Here is an 18,724-nt window from a genome sequence, read left to right on the forward strand (position 1 = left end):
CTCAGGCGGGGAAGGAATGAGGGGTAAGAGGAGGCCATTTGTGAGTCCGTGGGGCTCACCCAGGTTTAGATATTCAGGTGTTGTGGGAAGCCTTCTTGATTGGGGGAGGGGGGAGTTTGGCTTCTCTGCCTCCTCTGAGGATTGTGTAGTGTAGCATGTCCAACCTTGGCAACTTTAAGACTTGTGTACTTCAACTCCAGAATTCCCCAGCCAACCACAGCAAGGTTGGACACCCCTGGTGAGGCATCTTCTCCCCACACGGCAGGCCCTCCTTTGCAGAAAGCCTCCTCCTGCTCATCAGAGGGGCTCCGTGGCTCCGGAACTTGGGGGACTAGGAGGCATGAACGAACTCTTAGAGCTAGTCCAGATGTGAGCCACACATCTGGGGGGCTGGCTCCTGTGGGGTAGGTTGTGTTGAAGTAGTCCAGGGCTTTCTCGGGTGGAGAGCCCGTATCCAGGTCCCTCAGAAACCTTCCTTAGCAGGCAAAGAAGAGCAGCTGATCCTGGGCACAAGGGTAGATGGGCCGGGGTGGGGGGGCAGTCAAGCTGGCCTGGCATGTGTTAGGATGGGTGCCATCCCAAATGCCCAACTGTGGGAGCTCTACTTTCTGGGCGCCTTCTCTGAGAGGTGCTCTGCTTCTCGGGTCGTCTCCTTGCTCAAAGCCTTCTGGGTCAAGATCGGGACAGGTGAGGTGTCCTGGCACAGGTGTGTCCAGGCAAAGAGGCCCATCTGCCCCTCGGGCCGGACTCTCCGGGGGACTTCCAGAGAAGGGCCTTGCAGGGCTGCTGGCTGCCGAAAGGAAACAGGGGCAGGAAGTTATTCGAAAGATAATGGAGAGCACTGAAATGAGTAAATTGACATTTGAAATTAGAGAACAGGAAGATGAGCAATTTTATAAGATATGGGATTTGTTTTATCAGTGACTGGACAAAAAAACCTGGAAATGAAAAATGTTTTATTTATGTTTTAATTGAAGGAGATAAGTGATAATACAATCATGTTGTTAAATAGATTAATAATGATACAATGAAAGACTGACATACATATGAATTGAATAATTTAGAATATTTTGTTTTAAAATGGATAAGGATAATAATGAATCTATGTACATTTGATAGATGATTGGTGATATTATGCATAACTTTAAGTAGTGATGTATATTATAAAGATATCTTGTTGTTGATAAATAGTTTAATAAGGAAGTATTGGTATATGTATGAAGTGAGTATTTAGAATACTCTGTTTAAAAATGAAGGAATAACATTTGTGCTTGAATGTATGATGTACATGGACAACAATGAACATAAGCATACTTGATGGGTGATTGGCGGGATTATGCATAATCAAAAGTAGTGATGTATATTGGTATATTCTTTTACAGGGTAAAAATAATCAGAATGAGATAAATGATTACATAAAGTTATATTGTTATTAAATAGACAATTAAGGATGCAAGGGAATTAGGTTCGCTCAAAAGAAAGAAATATTAACCGCAATTGAATATATGATGTACAATGAAAGTGAGGTACTTAGTTAGATTAGACGGAAATTTTGTGATTGTATACGTAATTGAAAATATGGATGCACAAACGCTTGTAACCAAACGACATGCTGTATGTAATGGAGGAGAATTTTTTATGTTGTCTTCTATGTTTAAAAAGAAAGAAAGGAAAAGAAAAAAATAGAAAACAGGGGCAGCGCAGTCGGCGGTCATCCTGGCAGTCTCAGGCCTTCTCTCTCTCTCTCTCCTTTCAGGTGATGGGAACCCCAAGGAAAGCAGCCCGTTCATCAACAGCACCGACCTGGAGAAGGGGAAGGAATATGATGGGAAGAACATGGCGCTCTTTGAGGTCAGTGGGGGCTGCAGGGGGTGGGGGGGCGGTCGAAGGGGCCTGGCCTGCAGAAATCTCATCCTCTCACCCACAAAGGCCCCTGGGGTACCAGAGCAGCCCAGCCCGGGCTCCACGAGGGGCGCCAGGCTGGGCAGGGGAAGCTTTGGCCCCAGGAACTCAAAGGATGAGGCTGGCAGGGCGCAAGGGGCAATGACCCCCCCCAAAGAGCGCCACCAGCCCTCCCCTCCCTCTGCTTCCCTAACAGGAGGAGATGGACACCAGCCCCATGGTCTCCTCCCTGCTCAGCGGCCTGGCCAACTACACAAACCTGCCCCAGGGCAGCCGGGAGCACGAAGAGGCGGAAAACAACGAGGGGGCCAAGAAGAAGCCTGTCAAGGTGCGGTGGGGGGTTGTGAGGGTTTGTGCCCCCAAATGCTCACCCACAGTGGGCCCCATAGTGTAGCTAGTTAGGAGCAGAAGAGCCCAAGCTGCCCACTCGCCCTCTCCTTCCTTCAGGGCCCAGATAACCAGCAGAGGGCAGCTTAGTGCAGCCTTCCCTCCTGTTCTCCATACCGCCCTCTGGTGGCAGTGTGGGGTTTTGCAGCCCCCCCCCCCCCCCCGATTCTTTCTCAGCCGGTAAGAGGAGGCACAGCTTGTGGGTAAAAGCCGCAGGGCTGAGCCAGGAAGGCATCTGCTGAGGGAAGGGAGGGAGCCCAGCCCACCCACCCCGTCTGGGCGCAGTCTAACACCCCCGGCTCTTCTGGCAGGCCACCCGGATGGGCACCTTCATGGGCGTCTACCTGCCCTGCCTGCAGAACATCTTTGGCGTCATCCTCTTCCTCCGTCTCACCTGGGTGGTGGGCATCTCGGGCATCATGGAGTCCTTCTGCATGGTCATCCTCTGCTGCTCCTGCGTGAGTGCCCCTCCGGCCGCGGGTGGCCTGGCCAGGCAGGGGAGGCTCCTCAGGACGCAGCCACGGAACAAGCCTTCCGTAGGCTCCCCCGCCTCCACTGGCCCATAGGGATCTCAGCCTTGGGGGCGGGATGGGGGCACCCGAGTTAAACCCGGACGGGCAGCCAGCTTGGGGGCACCTGCCTGGGTGGACGAAGGCGCAAGGAAACCGATGGCCAATTTACCCAGGCTTCCACCCCATCCCCTCTGTCCTGTGGCAGCCCCCCACCCTCCTGAGAGAGCTCCCTCCCTCTGGGGCAGCCAGAAGCAGCCAGCCAGGCTCTGCTGCCCGATCCAGGGCCCAAAGTGCAAATCCCAGTGGCATCCGTGTGCCTCACACACACACCCTGCAGCCCTCCGCCTGCCCTCTGCTCATGGGGTGAAGCCTTGGATGGATTGCCAACCGATTAGGGGGCCCTGGCGGTGGGCACTACCTTGGGGCAAGCTGGCTGTAGGGATCCCGGCCTGCAAAGGGGCTTCCAGGGGCCTTGGGCTCCTGCCAATGGCTGTCCTGGGGCTCCTGGGCCCCCAGCATGAAACCCCACCAGGAGCTCTGCGGTTGCAAGCCCCTCCCCCCGCTCCTTTGGCTGGAGAATTAGCTCAAAAATACACACACACGCACACACAAGAGTCCCAGGGGCTGCTCGGAATCAGCCTCCCGCTCCCTGTGGGGCCCACTCCCCACGGCTGCCCTCTCTCCCCACAGACCATGCTGACGGCCATCTCCATGAGCGCCATCGCCACCAATGGAGTGGTGCCAGGTGGGTAGCAAGGAGGGGCGGAGGAGGGAGGGACTTGGGGGGGCTGCCAGGAGCCAGGCGCAAGCAAGGATTGGGGGCGGCACAGAAACACCCCGTCCTCTTGGGTGGAGGTCATCCTTGCTCCCTGTGCATGGGGTCCCCTCCCTCTTTGGCAGCATTAACGGGATGCACAAAATCAGGGCCCCTGTGGGGTGCCTGAGGGCCCCACCCGGGCTCCTGATGGAGAGGAGGGCCGCGGGGGGAGGGAGCGGCTTCCGTCTCCGGGGCGTCCTGGCCTCCCTCCCCCTCCTGGGGCTTCCTTACCACCTGCGGCTGGTGGGGCAGCCAGGCAGGGTGTGCCAGTGGCCCTGAGGGGAGGGGGGGGGTCAGGCTGCTTCCGAGGCCTCCCAGGTGGAGAGGTTGTAAGAGGGGTGGGTCACCTCCCACCCCAGGGCATTTCTGGCATCTGGCAAAAGTCCTCTTCCCCAGGGGGCTAGCTGGACAAAAAGAAAGGGGGAGCCCCCCGTTTGTCCCCACAGCACCCCACAAGAGCCTTCGGTGCCCCTCCCCAGAAGAAGAGTGATGGGTGCCTTGAGGGGCCAGGGCGGCCCCTGCCCTCCTCTCTGGGCCGTGTGGGGGTCACTCCGGCTGATCTTTCCTCCCCTCCTCCCCTCCTTCCCTTCCTCCCTCCAGCCGGCGGGTCCTACTACATGATCTCGCGTTCGCTGGGCCCGGAGTTTGGAGGGGCCGTGGGACTGTGCTTTTACCTGGGCACCACCTTTGCAGGTGCCATGTATATCCTGGGCACCATAGAGATTCTGCTGGTGAGTGCGGGCATTGGGGTGGGCAGGGCAGGCGGAGATGCTGCCAGGGAAGGCACTGGCTCCTTGAGACAAGAAGGGGAGGGGGGCTAGGGGGCCCTGCAGCTGCCAAAAGAGAAGCGGGGCAGGAAACTGGCATGCAAACATTTGCACCCATGGGTGCCAACGAAATGGGGAGCCAAGGTTGCCCCCATCCCGGAGACTGCAGCTGTTCACGCAGCACAGCTGACGCCATCCTCCAGCAGGCAGTTCTCAGGCCGCCTCAAGTAACCCAGAGCTGGGCTCGCTGGGTGCATTCAGTCAGGGGAAAGGTCAGCGCCTGGTGAGACCCAGAGCCCACCTGGAGCTCTTCTGCTTGAGCGGTTGAGGCCAGCGAAATGCCTTAGCGGGTGGCAACTCACGACAACCCTGGAGCTGTTGTGGGGAGCCAGAGTACCCTCCGAACCGTCTCCTGGGGCATCGCTTCTTCTCCGTGTGAGGCTCCCAAATCAGGAATGGGGGGACCTCAGTCCACGTGGATGCTACGCACGTTCCCTCCTTCCGGGTTTGGTTCAAGCCCCAGCCTCAAACCCGGGCTCTGCAGAGAAGCACCCTGGGGACGGGAGGAAGGCGCTGGGGGATTTGTCCCAGTACGATGCGAGATAATTAGTATAACAAGTATCAGATACCTGACGCTTTGTGTCAGGCTGGCACAGTCTCTGAACTACGGCCACGCAAACTGGCAGAGCGCAGGCTGAGCTGGCGAGGAGGCCCTTGAGCCGAGGGCTTCAGCATGGGCACAGCCAGTGGGCGTCTCAGCCTCCCCTCCCCCATCTCTACAGCAAGGTGGTACAATCTCTAATCTCTACAGGCTGCCAGGACGGGAGTAGCCATCTCATCCGAAACAATAAGAGGACACAAGAGAGGAGCAAAATCAGGGATACATAAATGAACAGGGAGCCAAATATCTGACTTCAATTCCATTTTTCACATCGTTGAACCGCCCATCTCCCTCCCTCCCTCCCTTGTGAAAGTCCAGGAAACAGGAAGCTTCATGTTTTTGGGGGCCCAGCTGCCACTCATGGGGGGGGGGCTTGGCTGCTTCTAGGATGGGGGAGCTTCTGCCAAGCCCCACTGCCGCTCCCCAGGATTGGGCCTGGCATTCCTTTGCTGGCCCCTTTTGGCACATGGTGGCCACCAGCCGTGCAAAGCCTCATGAGGTGGGAGGGGGAAAGCGTGTGATGTAACCTCCCCTCCTCTGAGAGATCTCAGGGGCCCTTCAGATGGAGCCCCTTGCTGGAGGAAGGGCCCCAGGCCCAGCCGCCCCTCCCAAGGGGGGAGAGATCCTGCAGGCTTTGAAGGATGATGAGCTTTCTTTGTCCTCCAGTGTCCTGTTGAGGCTTTAAATGAGGCAAACCCCTCCTACTGGAACTGCCCCCCCCGACCTTCCTGCCACCTTTCCCATCAGGCCTGTGTGAAGTAGCAAAGCCATAGAACCATAGTTTGACATCCAAGCCCCCCCCCCCACAGCTCCTCCCTCTTCAGGAAGACCCCCAGGGAGGTCTTCAGGGGCCAGGAGGGACCCCCATTAGCCAAAGTTTCTCCCTGGACAACACTTGATGGAGACAGGACGAGGACTCCTGCCTGGAGCAGGAGGTTGGACTAGATGACCTCTGAGGTCCCTCCCAGCCCTTTGAGTCTAGGATTCTAAGCCAGCCGTCCCTTCCCAAGGGGCCGCTGTGGGGCAAAGCTGCTCCCGATAGGGCCAGAGGGGCTGAGGAGGTGGTAGGGCAGCTCATGCAAGTGATGGGCAGGCAGACCCACAACCCACCCACCCCATCCAGGGAGGGCAGGGAGGCCCCGGAATGATCTGCCTGGGGACGGAGGGAGGGAGGGAGGGAGGGAGGGAGGGAGGGAGGGCGGCCCAATCCTCACCTACTCCTTAACTAAGGCCAATGCCGAAAGGGCGGGGGAGGAAGAGTTCGCTCTCTCCCTTTTCATCACTTCTGCAGACAGTCCCAGCCTTCCCCAGGGGAGTCGGGGGGGGGGGGGCAGCAGAGGAAGGTCGGTGGCATCAGGAGCGGCCAGGCGGCCTCTGTGCTGCCTTGCAAATGACCTGGAAAGTCTTGTGGGGACCCCAAAGGGAAGGCTGGAGACCCCCAGGCCCCTTCCCCATTGTGGAAGGAGGTGCCCTGAGAGCCGCTCCCTGTCTCCTGCCAGGCCTACATTTTCCCCCCCATGGCCATCTTCAAGGCCGAGGACTCCAGCGGGGAAGCGGCCGCTCTGCTGAACAACATGAGGGTGTACGGGACGTGCGTCCTTTCCTTCATGGCCACCATCGTCTTTGTGGGCGTGAAGTACGTGAACAAGTTTGCCCTCATCTTCCTGGGCTGCGTCATCCTCTCCATCCTGGCCATCTACGCGGGGGTCATCAAGTCCGCCTTCGACCCCCCCTCCTTCCCGTAAGTGCCTGGCTGGTCGGGGGTCGGGGGTTCTCTGGGCTCCTTGCGACGTTTGCAGGCCCCTGAGAAGAAGGTGGGACGCTTTGACCAGGGGTCTCTGGGCTCCTTCCCTGCCTCCCTCAGCCTTGCCCACCGCCCGGCTTCCCTGTGACCCGTGCGGTGCCCAAGGGGAGGCCGGAGCTCCACGTCCGAGCACTGGCTCGCCAACTGAAGTCCTGAGCCCAGCAACTGGTACTCTTGGCTGGCACCATCAAGGAAAACTCCTCCCGCTGCTTCCTGCAGGATTCCTTCCCCTTACCTTCACAAGGTAGTGCAGAATACGGCAGCTGTGCCCAGAGGTGCTCTGAGGAGCAGCCGTGGGGAAAGGAGCTCCGGCATTGCCCCCAAGGGTCTCCTTGGACTTGGCCCCTTAGATGAGAGTTGGACTCTGGGCACCTTTGGCTCTAATTTGCTCAAACTGAAGGTCCCAACCGGTCAGCAAACAGGAGGAAGGGCTACACACACACACACACACGGAAGCTCATGATCGTCACCAGGCAGTGCCTTGGCCTGCTGCAATGCAAGGCTCTCCCCCCCCCCCCCCGTGGACACCTGGAAAGGGGGGCCAGGAACGGTGTGCAGGGCCGTCCCTCGAGTCCTTTCCACGCTAGGTGAGAACAGCAGGAAAGTCACAGGGAACGCGTCCTGTCTTGTTGTGGTGGGCCCAGACATGGAGGGAGGCCCTGGGTGAAGTGTTGGTGCGTCCAGAAGGCCGGGAGGGGGGAGCAGAGCAGGTAAAGGGAGCAAAACGGCCCCAAAGCGAGGACGAGCGGAAGGCCCTGCGCAGAGCCAAAGGGGCTCCCGAGAAGAGCGTCCAAGAGAGAGGGAGGACCGGCCGAGACCAGAGGGAAGTGCATAGCGGACCGGCCTTGATGGGAATAAAAGGTGGCAGGAAATTGGAGCACAAGGCGCCTCCGGTGAAGAGCACGGAATTAAAAATAAAAGCGAGGGGGGAGAGACGGAAGCGAGGGAAGCGTTCGTAGGGGATTTGGGGGGTGAGAATGACAGCGAGAGCGCAGGCGGGAACCACAGTGACTCTTCCAAATCTTTGTGCCTAAGGAAACAAATGGAGGAAGTCAAACGTGGTGCCAGAATGCTAAAAAATGTAAGACAAGGGGGGTGGAACTGGGAAAATGCTAAATCATGGATGCGCTTGGCGTAGTTGGGGAGCCTGGATTGGCAGGAGGCCTTATGGCTGCCCTGCCCAAAGGGAAAGGGGGTTGAAGGGATCGGCAGGGCAACCCCTGGGTCCCGGGGGGGGGGTGTTCTGCGAAGGCCCCCCCCAGAGTTCACCCTGAGCGGGTTCAAAAGGCCAGAATGAGAAGGGGGGGTGCAGAGGAGGCTTTTGCTCTCCGGCCCCTCAGGAGGAAATGCAGCTGCGTGGGAGGGGGCGTCCCTGCCTGCTCATCCGTTTTAGAAGAAAGGTGGCGGCTGGAGTCAAGGGACTCAGAGAGTGTGAAGCATGAACAGGTCACGGCTGATCGCTGAGTGCAGCCAGCAGGAGGGAAGGAAAATGGAGAGAGAAGGCGGGGTTAGGGTTAGGGTTAGGGTTAGCTTAGCTGAAGCTTCAGCACCCGGTGAGATCTCAACAAGGGTGTGCGACGCCCCAGTTTAATTTCTTATGAGACGCCCGTGACGTCAAAGGCCTCCCTTGATCAGGGATGCCAGCAGAGATGCCGGTGAAGAGCTCAAAGGATTTGCCACAAACTCTGCGTTGCACTGAGGACCAGGACTCTGAGCTGATGGGGATATGGAGAGGGAGGCCGGCGTGCCTGATGGGGAAGTAGGAGCCAACAGTTGTAACTTAGGCGGCAATGGGGGAAACTTTGGGGGAATAAAGAAATGTGGCTCTTCCGGAGGAAGGTCTGTACAGGATCAGAAGTCGTTTGTTTTCTGTGATGGGGAAGGGGACTTCGTAGGAAAGACCCTCCCTGCCCACAGGGAGGCAGAGTGAAGGGGCTGTCAAGGGGCACAAAAGGCACCAGGCCCAGACTGAGCGGGGCTGAAGGGAGGGCACTGAGTGGCTGAGGAGGATCTGGCCGTCAAGAAGCAATTTTGGCCCAGGGGGGTCAGAGGGAAACCGGGGGAGGGGGGCTTGCGTGGCCAATGGGAGGAGCTGACAAACAGCCCTCAGTTTCCCTTCATGTGTTTTGGGCAGGATTTGCCTCTTAGGCAACCGGACTCTTTCCCGCCATGGCTTTGACGTGTGTACCAAGGTGGTCCAGGTGGGCAACGAGACGATGGGCTCCGAGCTGTGGGCACTCTTCTGCTCTTCACGGTTCCTGAATGCCACCTGTGACGAGTATTTCAGCCAGAACAATGTCACGGAGATTCAGGGCATCCCTGGAGCGGCTTCCGGTCTCATCCAAGGTACGAGGAGCCCCTTGCCGTGGTGGAGGGGATGGGGGGATGACCTCATTGGGTGGGGTCTCCTGATTTGTGGGGTGAGGGGAATGCCAGCTGGGCCCTCCCCTTGAGGGCGGTGGGAGTGGGGGGAGAGCCACCGCCCACAGGGCTGCCTAGATTTTTGGGACAGGACGATCCACAAGGCCACCACCGGCCGGAGGGTCTTTGCAGGTGAGAAATCCTATTCTGGGGTTGGGGGTGGAGGGGAAGGTGCAGTGAGGAGGACCGCAGCAGGGGAGGATGGGTCCTGGAGCTGCTGCCTCCTCCCTTCACAGAAAACCTCTGGAGCTCCTACTTGCAAAAGGGGGTGTTTATTGAGCGGGCAGGGATGACCTCCGTGCCCTACGCCGAGGGGGTGCCGGACAGGGACCAGCCCTACGTCTTCAGCGACATGACCTCCTACTTCACCCTGCTGGTCGGCATCTACTTCCCTTCCGTCACCGGTGAGAGGCTCCCTGGGAGGGGCCGGCTGGGACACCCCTCTCTGTAGTGGAGACCCCACGCCTGGCCCCCAACTCACGGGGGAGGGGCTCTCCCACCTGGTCAGCCTAGGGGGAGGGGGTTCCTGGGAAGGTGGCTGGCCGGAGGCCTCCCTGCTCCCCACAATACCTGGGAGAGGAACTTTCAGACTTGCAAGATTGGCATCGGTCTTTCCAGGTAGTCCAGACAGGAAGCCTCGACACAAATCTTCCCTTCCTCTACCTGCCCGGACTCTGACTGGGAGTCCGGCAGCATCCAGACACACACACACACACACACACACACACACACGGCCAGCGCCTTTCCCTCTGGTTCTTCTGCCCCCTCCCCCTGCCTAGATTGGGGAAGGGTTTCTGACGCAGCCCCACCCCCAACTGGAGAGCCAGCCACAGGGGAAGGCAGGCCTGACCCTCTGACTCCTTTCCGCAGGGATCATGGCTGGCTCCAACCGCTCTGGGGATCTCCGGGATGCTCAGAAGTCGATCCCCACGGGCACCATCCTCGCCATCGCCACCACCTCAGCCGTCTGTATCCTTGGCTGGCATGGGCAGAGACTGGCACGGGGCAGCTGCCGGGCGAAGGGAGCTGCCTCTTTCCAGCTGGCCTCGAGTGCCCTTCCTTTGTGTGGGGCTCCCCCACGGCCCCTCCCCCAAAGGCTCTGTGGGGTGTGCGGAAGGCTCTAGACCACATACTGGCACTGCAGGCAGAGCCTGTCTTGGGGGGCGAGGCGGGGTGGTCAGGCCGCAGATTCTCCTGCAGGCTTCTCTCTTAGAGAAGCTCAGCCCCCGTGGGGAGAGGGAGGAGGCGGAGGGATGTCAGGAAGGAAAATGGCCCTGTGGGTCCTACCGACTGGGTGTGGGAGGGGTGTCCTGGCTCCCCAATGAGGGTTTCCACCCCCCCAACCCCACCCTGCCTACTTTCCTGCCCGCCTGGCTTCCTTGATGCCCCCGCAGACATCAGCTCCGTGGTGCTGTTTGGCGCCTGCATTGAGGGCGTAGTACTCCGGGACAAGTGAGTGCCTGGGAGCCCCCGAGACAGCCCCCCTCCCACCCGCACGCCCCCCACTGCCTCTCAGAGGGAAGTCCGCTCTGCTTCGAGCCCCCCCTGGAAAAGGCACTCTGCAGCTGCTCAGGGGAAGCCTTCTCAGGCCGAGGCGAGGACCGGCTCTCTGGTCCCTGGGAGGCCGAAGAAAGGGGGCTTCAGCCTGAGGGGGCCCCCACCTTCATCGCCCTTTTGCCCTTCCAGGTTCGGCGAGGCCGTCAGTGGGAACCTGGTGGTGGGCACGCTGGCCTGGCCGTCCCCCTGGGTGATTGTCTTCGGCTCCTTCTTCTCCACCTGCGGGGCTGGACTGCAGAGCCTCACAGGTGCCCCTCGCTTGCTGCAGGCCATCTCGCGGGACGGCATCGTGCCTTTCCTCCGGGTAGGTGGGGGGAGCGGGCACAGGCGGGCCAGGAGGGCAAGGCAGGCTTCCTGGGGGCCAGGCCTGGATGCAGGTTGGGCTTGGACGGTCATTTTGGAAGAAGGCCTCTGGCTGCAAGGAAAGGCCTCGTTTCACTAAAGCCCAGCGGTTACACAAGCAGGGAAGGAGGCAGATGTGGGGTCTTTCTGATGTCCTCCCCTTTCCTGGGTCCTCTCCCCCCTCCCCCCCCCCGCATCCAATTGGATTCAAAGAGATTGCTTTGGTGTTAATGGTTCTGGTGCTTGCCGGGCTGGGTGATGGTCCACGCTCCGTGCCTGTGGCCTTGGGGTCAGCGCCGCTACCTTTGGCAGGCGCTTGGTTTCGGTTTCTGGTCTCCACACACACCCTGTTGGCTCCCTTCTACACGCACCCCCCCCCCCCCCAGGGCTCATGGCAGTCAGGCAGCAGCAAAGCAGCGATGGGGCAAAGCAGGTTGGCAGCCCTGGCACGTGCCTTCTCATTGTGGGCACCAGGGCCACCAATTCCAGTGGGCTAAGCTCCTGTTGTGAATTGGCAAGATCCGAGCTGGGCACGGAGGAGCTGCTGCCGCCTGTCCAGGGAAGCTGCCCTCTGCAAAGCCAGAGCGACAACTGCCCCCCCTCCCATCGCCCGGAGTGCGCCTAGCCTGCCACATCCTTCTGCAGAGAGAGAAGCCGTTGGTTGATGTAAGGAGACGTCCGTCCTCTCGCCCTTCACACAGAAACAGGCACACACTCTGGCAAGGGGACACACACACACACACACCACACTCAGCCAGTGAGTGGCTGCCTTGAATCGCTTTTCCTGCCAAGGAGCATTTTACAAAGGATGCATCCCTCAAAGCACCCTGGCTGCTCGTCTGGGACCCGCCCCCTCCCCAGGCCTCGGGGTCCCTTAGAGGTATCTAGTCCAGCCCTTGGTAGGAGAGGAATCTGCTACAGCGGTCTTCCTGACCATCAGCCACCCAGTTTCTGAGTCCTAGAATTGGAAGGGACCTCCGAGATCATCTAGTCCAGGGGTAGGGCCGGCCGGCGGTGACTTTGCCAGTGGAAACGGAGCTGGCCAGGGCAGCCCCACCCCCAAGAGCCTTTTCTGCTGGCCGAGGGTTGCAGAAGGCCGTCATGGGTGAAAACGGAGCTTTTCTACTGGCCCTCAAGCCAGTCCAGGCGCCCCCCCCCAACACGAGTGAGGTAGAGCTGGCCCTGCCCACCCTGGCCCTCCCAGGTCAAAGGCAACCCTGACGGGGCCCTCAGGGAAACGGAGTTTGAGGCCCCTGCTGCAGTCCAAGGAGTTCAGCCTTTCTCTTCCGTAGCAGCCCCCTCCCCTCAAGGGAACGGGAGGGGCTGCCCCAGTTCTTAGTTACCTGAACAGAAAAATGAGGGAGCATTGAGTTGCCCTTTTGAAATGCCAGAGCCCAGCCCCTCCCAGCCTTTCCCTGCCGCGTCTAGGGGGAGAAGGAATGAAATCTCCCTGCCCCCTCCCTCTGGCGCTTGGACTGTCTCTGGGCACCCATCACTTCCTGTCCCCCTCCTCTTTTAAAGGACGTGATTAGTAAGTGCATTCAGCCGCATCTTCTTTGCTCTTGGACCTCCCGCTTCCTCTCCGTCACTAAGTAGCTTTGCTCTTCGGCCCTCCGTCCACCCCTCTTGCTGGCCATCTGGGCAGGTTTTTAAAACCCTGACACTCATTGTCCACTCATTCACTACCGGTTTATTTTTTACTCTCTGGCACTTTTTGATACAGTTGCACGGGTATCTTTTTTGGGGGTGGGGGAAGGTGTGTAGATAGTCTATTTCCTTGCTGTAGACATCCAGATAAGCAAGGATGAACACCAGACAAACAAGCTTAAAACAATACCAACACCACTGGCAGGCAAACTGCTGCAAATATTACACAGGGCCCAGCCCCCCCAGCCCCCAGCCCCCGATGGTGTGACCTCTTGGCACCAAACTCAGAGAGCCCCAAGGGCTGCAGAAACATTGGCTCCGCATAACAAACCACATCTTTTTATCAATACTTGTCCGTCTTAAAATTTCTCCCTCTTTAGTAAATATTCCCCCGAGATATGTAAATTCCTCTCCCAGATGTACCTTTTCATCTTTCATTTGATTTTCCTGGTCAAATACAGCAACTTCTATTTTGATACATTAATTTTCTGACCCTCCGTGTGATCCATTCCATATTCCCAGCCAACCATTTGCTTCCTTAGCCGAGCGCCTGGCCTTGCCCCCTGCATTCGCCTCCCTCCCCCAGGGCCCCGTGGAGCTTCTCTGTCCTCCAGGGCCCGGTTGTCCCAGAGGTGCTTTTTCAAAAGGCAACTGGACTTTCTTGGGTTTTCCCTTGAGGGCGTTTTGCTCCTCATCCAAGAAGCTTCTTCAGTTCTGACTGAAGGGTGGAGGACGGAAGGATTTATATTCCTTGCGGTCATCTGGTCCTTAGCGCTCTCTCTGAGAATCACGGAGGCCACTTGGGAGGCTTATCTGGGCCCTCGGAGTCGCCTGAATCAGGGTGCAAATGGGTGTGGCCCCTCCTTGGAACTGCTGGAATGGCAACTCTCTCCTGCCCCACCTGGTCTTCTCCCCCTGCCTCCCCCCCCCATAACCCACTCTCAGGCTCTGCGCCCACCCCATCTTCCCCGTTCCTCCTTGCACCACCTCATGCCCTCCGTGGGCAGCAGACTGACTACTGCAGGCCATCTCCGCAAGCGACTGCAGCCCCCAGCAAAGGGGCCCAGGTCTTGCAAGGGGCAGACAGAGTCCGGGAGGGGGGGATGCAGCAGGTACTCCCCCACCACCACCAAAGACTTGGAAATGTTGTGAGCTGCAAGGAGGAATTCAGTCTGATCAGCCCCCCTCTCTTGGGGCAGGAGAGGACGGGCAGTGGCTGGCCCACCCTAGAGGGTCCCAATGCAGGGCCAGACCCCCCCCAGGTGCCCCTGCCAGCCAGCCCCTCTCTTGCACTTTCTCTGCAGGTCTTTGGCCACGGCAAGGCGAACGGGGAGCCCACCTGGGCCCTCCTGCTCACGGCCTGCATCTGCGAGATTGGCATCCTGATCGCCTCCCTGGACGAGGTGGCCCCCATCCTCTCCATGTACGCAGCCCCCCCCCCTTTCAGGGCCTAGAAGGCTGGCAGGGAAACTGGAGGAGGCCTGGCTGCCCCCCCTTGCAAGCTGGGCTGGAGCTTCTCTGTCCTCCCAGCACTGAGCCCCCTCCCCCCCCAGGTTCTTCCTGATGTGCTACATGTTTGTCAACCTGGCCTGTGCAGTGCAGACCCTCCTGAGGACCCCCAACTGGCGCCCCCGCTTTCGCTACTACCACTGGTGGGTGCCCTCGTTCTCCTGGGGGGAGGGAGTTCGGGTCCTGGGAGTTCCAGGGGGGGGGGACTCTTGACTTAAGCGGGGCCTCCGGGGTCTTGCAGGACCCTCTCCTTCCTGGGCATGAGCCTCTGCCTGGCACTGATGTTCATCTGCTCCTGGTACTATGCCCTGGTGGCCATGCTGATCGCGGGGCTCATCTACAAGTACATCGAGTACCGAGGGTAAGTGCCCCACCGCTGCCCCCACCCAGGCCCCATGGGCTCCCTTCCCAGGCGGGCAGAAGGCTTCTCCTTTGGGGCCCTGAGGGTTGTGCTGTGGCCGGCTGGGCCTCGGCCAGGGCTTCTCTCCCCCTCCTGAGGGATCCTGGAGGGTGTATGGGGGGGGGCTCTCAAAACTCAACCCCACCCTCGTTCTTCCAGGGCAGAGAAGGAGTGGGGCGATGGCATCCGGGGCCTCTCGCTCAGCGCAGCCCGATATGCCCTGCTGCGGCTGGAGGAGGGGCCGCCCCACACCAAGAACTGGAGGTGAGTCAGCCGTGGGGTGGGGTGGGCCTGGACGGGGGGCCCAAGGGGTGGGCAGCCTCTCTTGTCCTGCTGGGCCAGCCTTGGCATCTCAGCGGCAGGCGCCCCCTTTCCCAGGGTGGCCCCTAGAGCCCAGGAAGGTGGAAAGTGCAGTTGTCGCTCTGAGTGGCCACCTGGCTGCAGGTGAGCTTCCTGTGCGACTGGCATCGTGGCACAGAAGGGCCTGCCGGGATCTGGGCAGAGAAGAGCTGGATCCTCCCTGGACTCCTTGCAGAGGGAAAGAGCGGAAGAGGTGGAGGGGATGGGGGGGGGCATCCTACCAACTGGCACAGGATAGAGGGCCCTGGGTGGAGGGGCCCACCTGACCCGGCTAAAGGCCTCGCCTTCCCTCTTCCCAGGCCGCAGCTGCTGGTGCTCGTCCGGGTGGACCAGGAGCAGAACGTAGCTCACCCACAGCTGCTCTCCCTCACCAACCAGCTGAAGGCTGGCAAGGGACTGACCATCGTGGGCTCTGTGCTGGACGGCACCTTCCTGGACAACCACCTGCAGGTCCAGCGGGCCGAGGAGGTGAGCCCAGCAGAGCCGCCCCTGGGGGACCTTCCCCTCTGCCCAGCCTTGACCCCTCGGGGCAGAAGCGCCCTGGGCCCCTGGGGAGAAGGGCCGCCCCCAGTGCGAGTGGGGGGGATGTGTGTGTGCCGGGTGCAACTTCCCACTCTCTGCTCCCCCCGCCCAGTCCATCCAGCGCCTGATGGAGGCCGAGAAGGTCAAGGGCTTCTGCCAGGTGGTGACCTCTTGCAACGTCCGGGATGGCATGTCGCACCTCATCCAGTCCAGCGGCCTCGGAGGGCTGCAGCACAACACGGTGCTGGTCGGCTGGCCCCGCAGCTGGCGCAGCAAGGACCACCACCAGACCTGGAGGAACTTCATTGGTGAGAGAGGAGGGGGCCCCGTGGGCGAGGGGAGGTACCTCAGCTGGCCTTGCCCGGCCAAAGGAGAGGCGTCCTGCTGGGCTGCCACCTTCGCCCTGCCACTCGGGCCTTTGGGGAAGCAGCCCTCTGCCCCTCTACCTCAGTTCTCCCTGTGGGAGCTCTGCTGTTCTGGGGGGGAGGGGGGAGGATTTCCTCTCTTCCTGGGCATCTTGGCACCTCTTCTCCTGTGCCTCTTTCCCCCAGAGTTGGTGCGAGAGACCACGGCTGGCCACATGGCCCTGCTGGTGGCCAAGAACGTGGCCATGTTCCCGGCCAACACGGAGCGTTTCCCGGAGGGCTACATCGACGTCTGGTGGATCGTGCATGACGGGGGGATGCTGATGCTGCTGCCCTTCCTCCTGCGCCAGCACAAGGTGCCCCCGGAGGGTTCGGGCCTGGCATAGTGGGCACAGCACCTCCCTTCCCCTGGCACCACTGCCCTCCAGAGCCCCAGAAGCCCAAGCAGGGAGAGGGAGCTGTCGCAGAGGGGGGTTGGGGCGATTGGGGGAGGGGGTTCCAGGTGACTGAGCCCCCCCAGGGGGGCGTCTCTCCGTGCAGGTATGGCGCAAGTGCAGGATGCGCATCTTCACGGTGGCCCAGATGGATGACAACAGCATCCAGATGAAGAAGGACCTGACCACCTTCCTCTACCACCTGCGGATCACGGCCGAGGTGGAGGTGGTGGAGATGGTGAGGGGGGAGCCCTGCTCTTTGGGCTCCTCTTGTCCCGCCCCTGCTCTGCCCCCCCCCCCACCACCACACTATCCCCCCCACGACACACCTCTGTCTCTGGGTGGGCAGCTGAAGGCAGCCCAGAGCTGCCCCCCCCCCAGTTTCCCCCTCTCAGCCCATGGGGGAGACCCCTGTCGTCTCTTGGCCAGGCCGTTCGCTCTTCCGGTCACGTTCCGGCTTTCCCACCTCGGGGCTCCTGGTGGGTCCTCTGCCCAGGGGGACCTCCGGCCGGGACCCACCGAATGTGGCCCCACTGAAGGCGGACGCTGCTCCCTCTTGTTCCACAGCACGAGAGCGACATCTCGGCCTACACCTACGAGAAGACCCTGGTGATGGAGCAGCGGTCCCTTATCCTGAAGCAGATGCACCTGACCAAGACGGAGCGTGAGCGGGAGGTAGCCTGGCCCCCGGCCCTCCTACCCTGGCATGCCAAGAAAGGGGGTCGCCTGGCACAGGATGCCAGCTGGGGAATCCTGGCTTTTCCTGGCTGGGAAGAGCACAGCTGCTGCCAGGTCCTCTGGTGCCCATCTCCGGATGCATCTCGGTGTGATGGGGCCAAAACTCCCCCAAAGGGAGGAGAAACACATTCTAGGTCGTGTATTTTTACCGGGTGGGGTGGGGTGTGGGGAGACACAAATGACTTGTGTGTTGAAAAGGAACTGCGTGTGATGTGGTGCCCAGCATTTCAGCCACTCTGCTTGAGCCTGGAGTCTGGGGAGAGAGTCCAAAGCCCCCTTGCCTTCTGCCCCAGATCCAGAGCATCACGGATGAATCCCGGGGCTCCATCCGGCGCAAAAACCCCCCCAACACCCACCTGCGCCTCAGTGTCCCAGACGAGCAGGTGGGCGACAGCGAGGAGAAGCCTGAAGAAGAGGTAAGGCGGACAGGCACGGGGCGGGGGGGCTGGCAGGGCCAGGGGCAGCATCACCCCAGGAGTGGGGGGAATGGACGGCTGCCAGCGGCGTCTTCTTCTCTTGTGAAGGGACCCCTTGCTAGTTGTCCTGTCTGCAGAGGGACCCCAAAGCCTCTTCCGTGGGGCAGCCCTTCAGAGGCTTCTTCGCCACCTGAAAGGCCCCCAAAGCAGCTCAGACGTTTCCCTCCCAGCACCCCTAGGGAGGGGCTCCGGGATCTCCCTGCCCTTCCTCCAACGGGGCCCGGATGCCACCTTCTGGGCTGGGCAGAAGAGCCGCCTCCCCACAGCAGCCGCGCCCCAGTTGCTCCGCCTTCCGCGCTTTTCCTGCCCGGGGCCGCCCGGCTCCCTCCTTGCCCAGAAGGGCTCCCGCCTGGGGGCGGCCGGCCCTGCAGAGGAGGCGCAGGCGGGAGGGCTGAGGCTGCGCTGGGCCGCCCACCAGGTGCAGCTGATCCACGACAAGAACGCCACCAGCTTGTCGGCTGAGTCGCAGTCCCCGGGGGAGGAGGCGGAGGCGGAGGCCGAGGCCGCCCCCGAGAAGGTGCACCTCACCTGGACGAAGGAGAAGGAGGCCGGGAAGAGCAAAGCCAAGAGCCCCGTCAGCTCCGAGAGCATCAAGGACTTCTTCAACATGAAGCCGTGAGCGGGGAGAGGCTCGGGGGGGGCGGGGGGGGGTCAGCTGGACCCCGCAGGCAATGACCCGCTCTCCCTCCCTCCCTCCCTTCCTTTCTCGGCCTCCGACGCCGCCGCTCCTGCCCGCCGTGCTCGCCGCCAGGGAGTGGGAAAACCTGTAAGTGCCCCTTTGGCCGCTCTGCAATGCTCGGGAGGGGGAGGGGGTCTCCCTCCTGCTGCCGGCCCCTCCTGGCCGCCTGGCCAGCCCCCCACCGGCCCGTCTTCTCCCCCAGGAACCAGTCCAACGTCCGGCGGATGCACACGGCGGTCCGGCTGAACGAAGCCATCGTGCGGAAGTCGCAGGAGGCGAAGCTGGTGCTGCTCAACATGCCGGGCCCCCCCCGGAACCGCAAGGGGGACGAGAACTGTATCCTTGCAGGGCTGGCCCGGTGGGGGGGGCTGGGGGGGCCGGCGGGCTGCCTGCCCTGGAGGAGGGGGCCATGAGGGCTGCGGGG

The 18,724-nt window shown here is 60.8% G+C and overlaps 1 protein-coding gene across 3 annotated transcripts in view; it reads left to right on the forward strand.

The window, feature by feature from the left end:
• SLC12A5 (solute carrier family 12 member 5) overlaps window positions 1-18,724 on the forward strand; it is a 66,254-nt gene that overhangs the window by 44,581 nt on the left and 2,949 nt on the right. For all 3 annotated transcript variants that reach the window (XM_081946723.1, XM_081946725.1, XM_081946724.1), the window contains 24 exons: window positions 1,757-1,851; window positions 2,099-2,230; window positions 2,601-2,747; window positions 3,492-3,546; window positions 4,219-4,349; window positions 6,546-6,787; window positions 8,985-9,196; window positions 9,508-9,675; window positions 10,142-10,240; window positions 10,666-10,723; window positions 10,958-11,132; window positions 14,122-14,240; window positions 14,371-14,469; window positions 14,568-14,687; window positions 14,886-14,990; window positions 15,386-15,554; window positions 15,721-15,916; window positions 16,160-16,329; window positions 16,514-16,645; window positions 16,975-17,082; window positions 17,439-17,561; window positions 18,040-18,236; window positions 18,373-18,387; window positions 18,503-18,636. In XM_081946723.1, the coding sequence (XP_081802849.1) occupies window positions 1,757-1,851; window positions 2,099-2,230; window positions 2,601-2,747; window positions 3,492-3,546; window positions 4,219-4,349; window positions 6,546-6,787; window positions 8,985-9,196; window positions 9,508-9,675; window positions 10,142-10,240; window positions 10,666-10,723; window positions 10,958-11,132; window positions 14,122-14,240; window positions 14,371-14,469; window positions 14,568-14,687; window positions 14,886-14,990; window positions 15,386-15,554; window positions 15,721-15,916; window positions 16,160-16,329; window positions 16,514-16,645; window positions 16,975-17,082; window positions 17,439-17,561; window positions 18,040-18,236; window positions 18,373-18,387; window positions 18,503-18,636 (3,201 nt within the window). The remainder of the gene's footprint in view (window positions 1-1,756; window positions 1,852-2,098; window positions 2,231-2,600; window positions 2,748-3,491; window positions 3,547-4,218; window positions 4,350-6,545; window positions 6,788-8,984; window positions 9,197-9,507; window positions 9,676-10,141; window positions 10,241-10,665; window positions 10,724-10,957; window positions 11,133-14,121; window positions 14,241-14,370; window positions 14,470-14,567; window positions 14,688-14,885; window positions 14,991-15,385; window positions 15,555-15,720; window positions 15,917-16,159; window positions 16,330-16,513; window positions 16,646-16,974; window positions 17,083-17,438; window positions 17,562-18,039; window positions 18,237-18,372; window positions 18,388-18,502; window positions 18,637-18,724) is intronic.

This window comes from Natrix helvetica, assembly GCF_964273705.1.
Source record: "Natrix helvetica genome assembly, chromosome: 3".
Classification (NCBI taxonomy): domain Eukaryota; kingdom Metazoa; phylum Chordata; class Lepidosauria; order Squamata; family Natricidae; genus Natrix; species Natrix helvetica.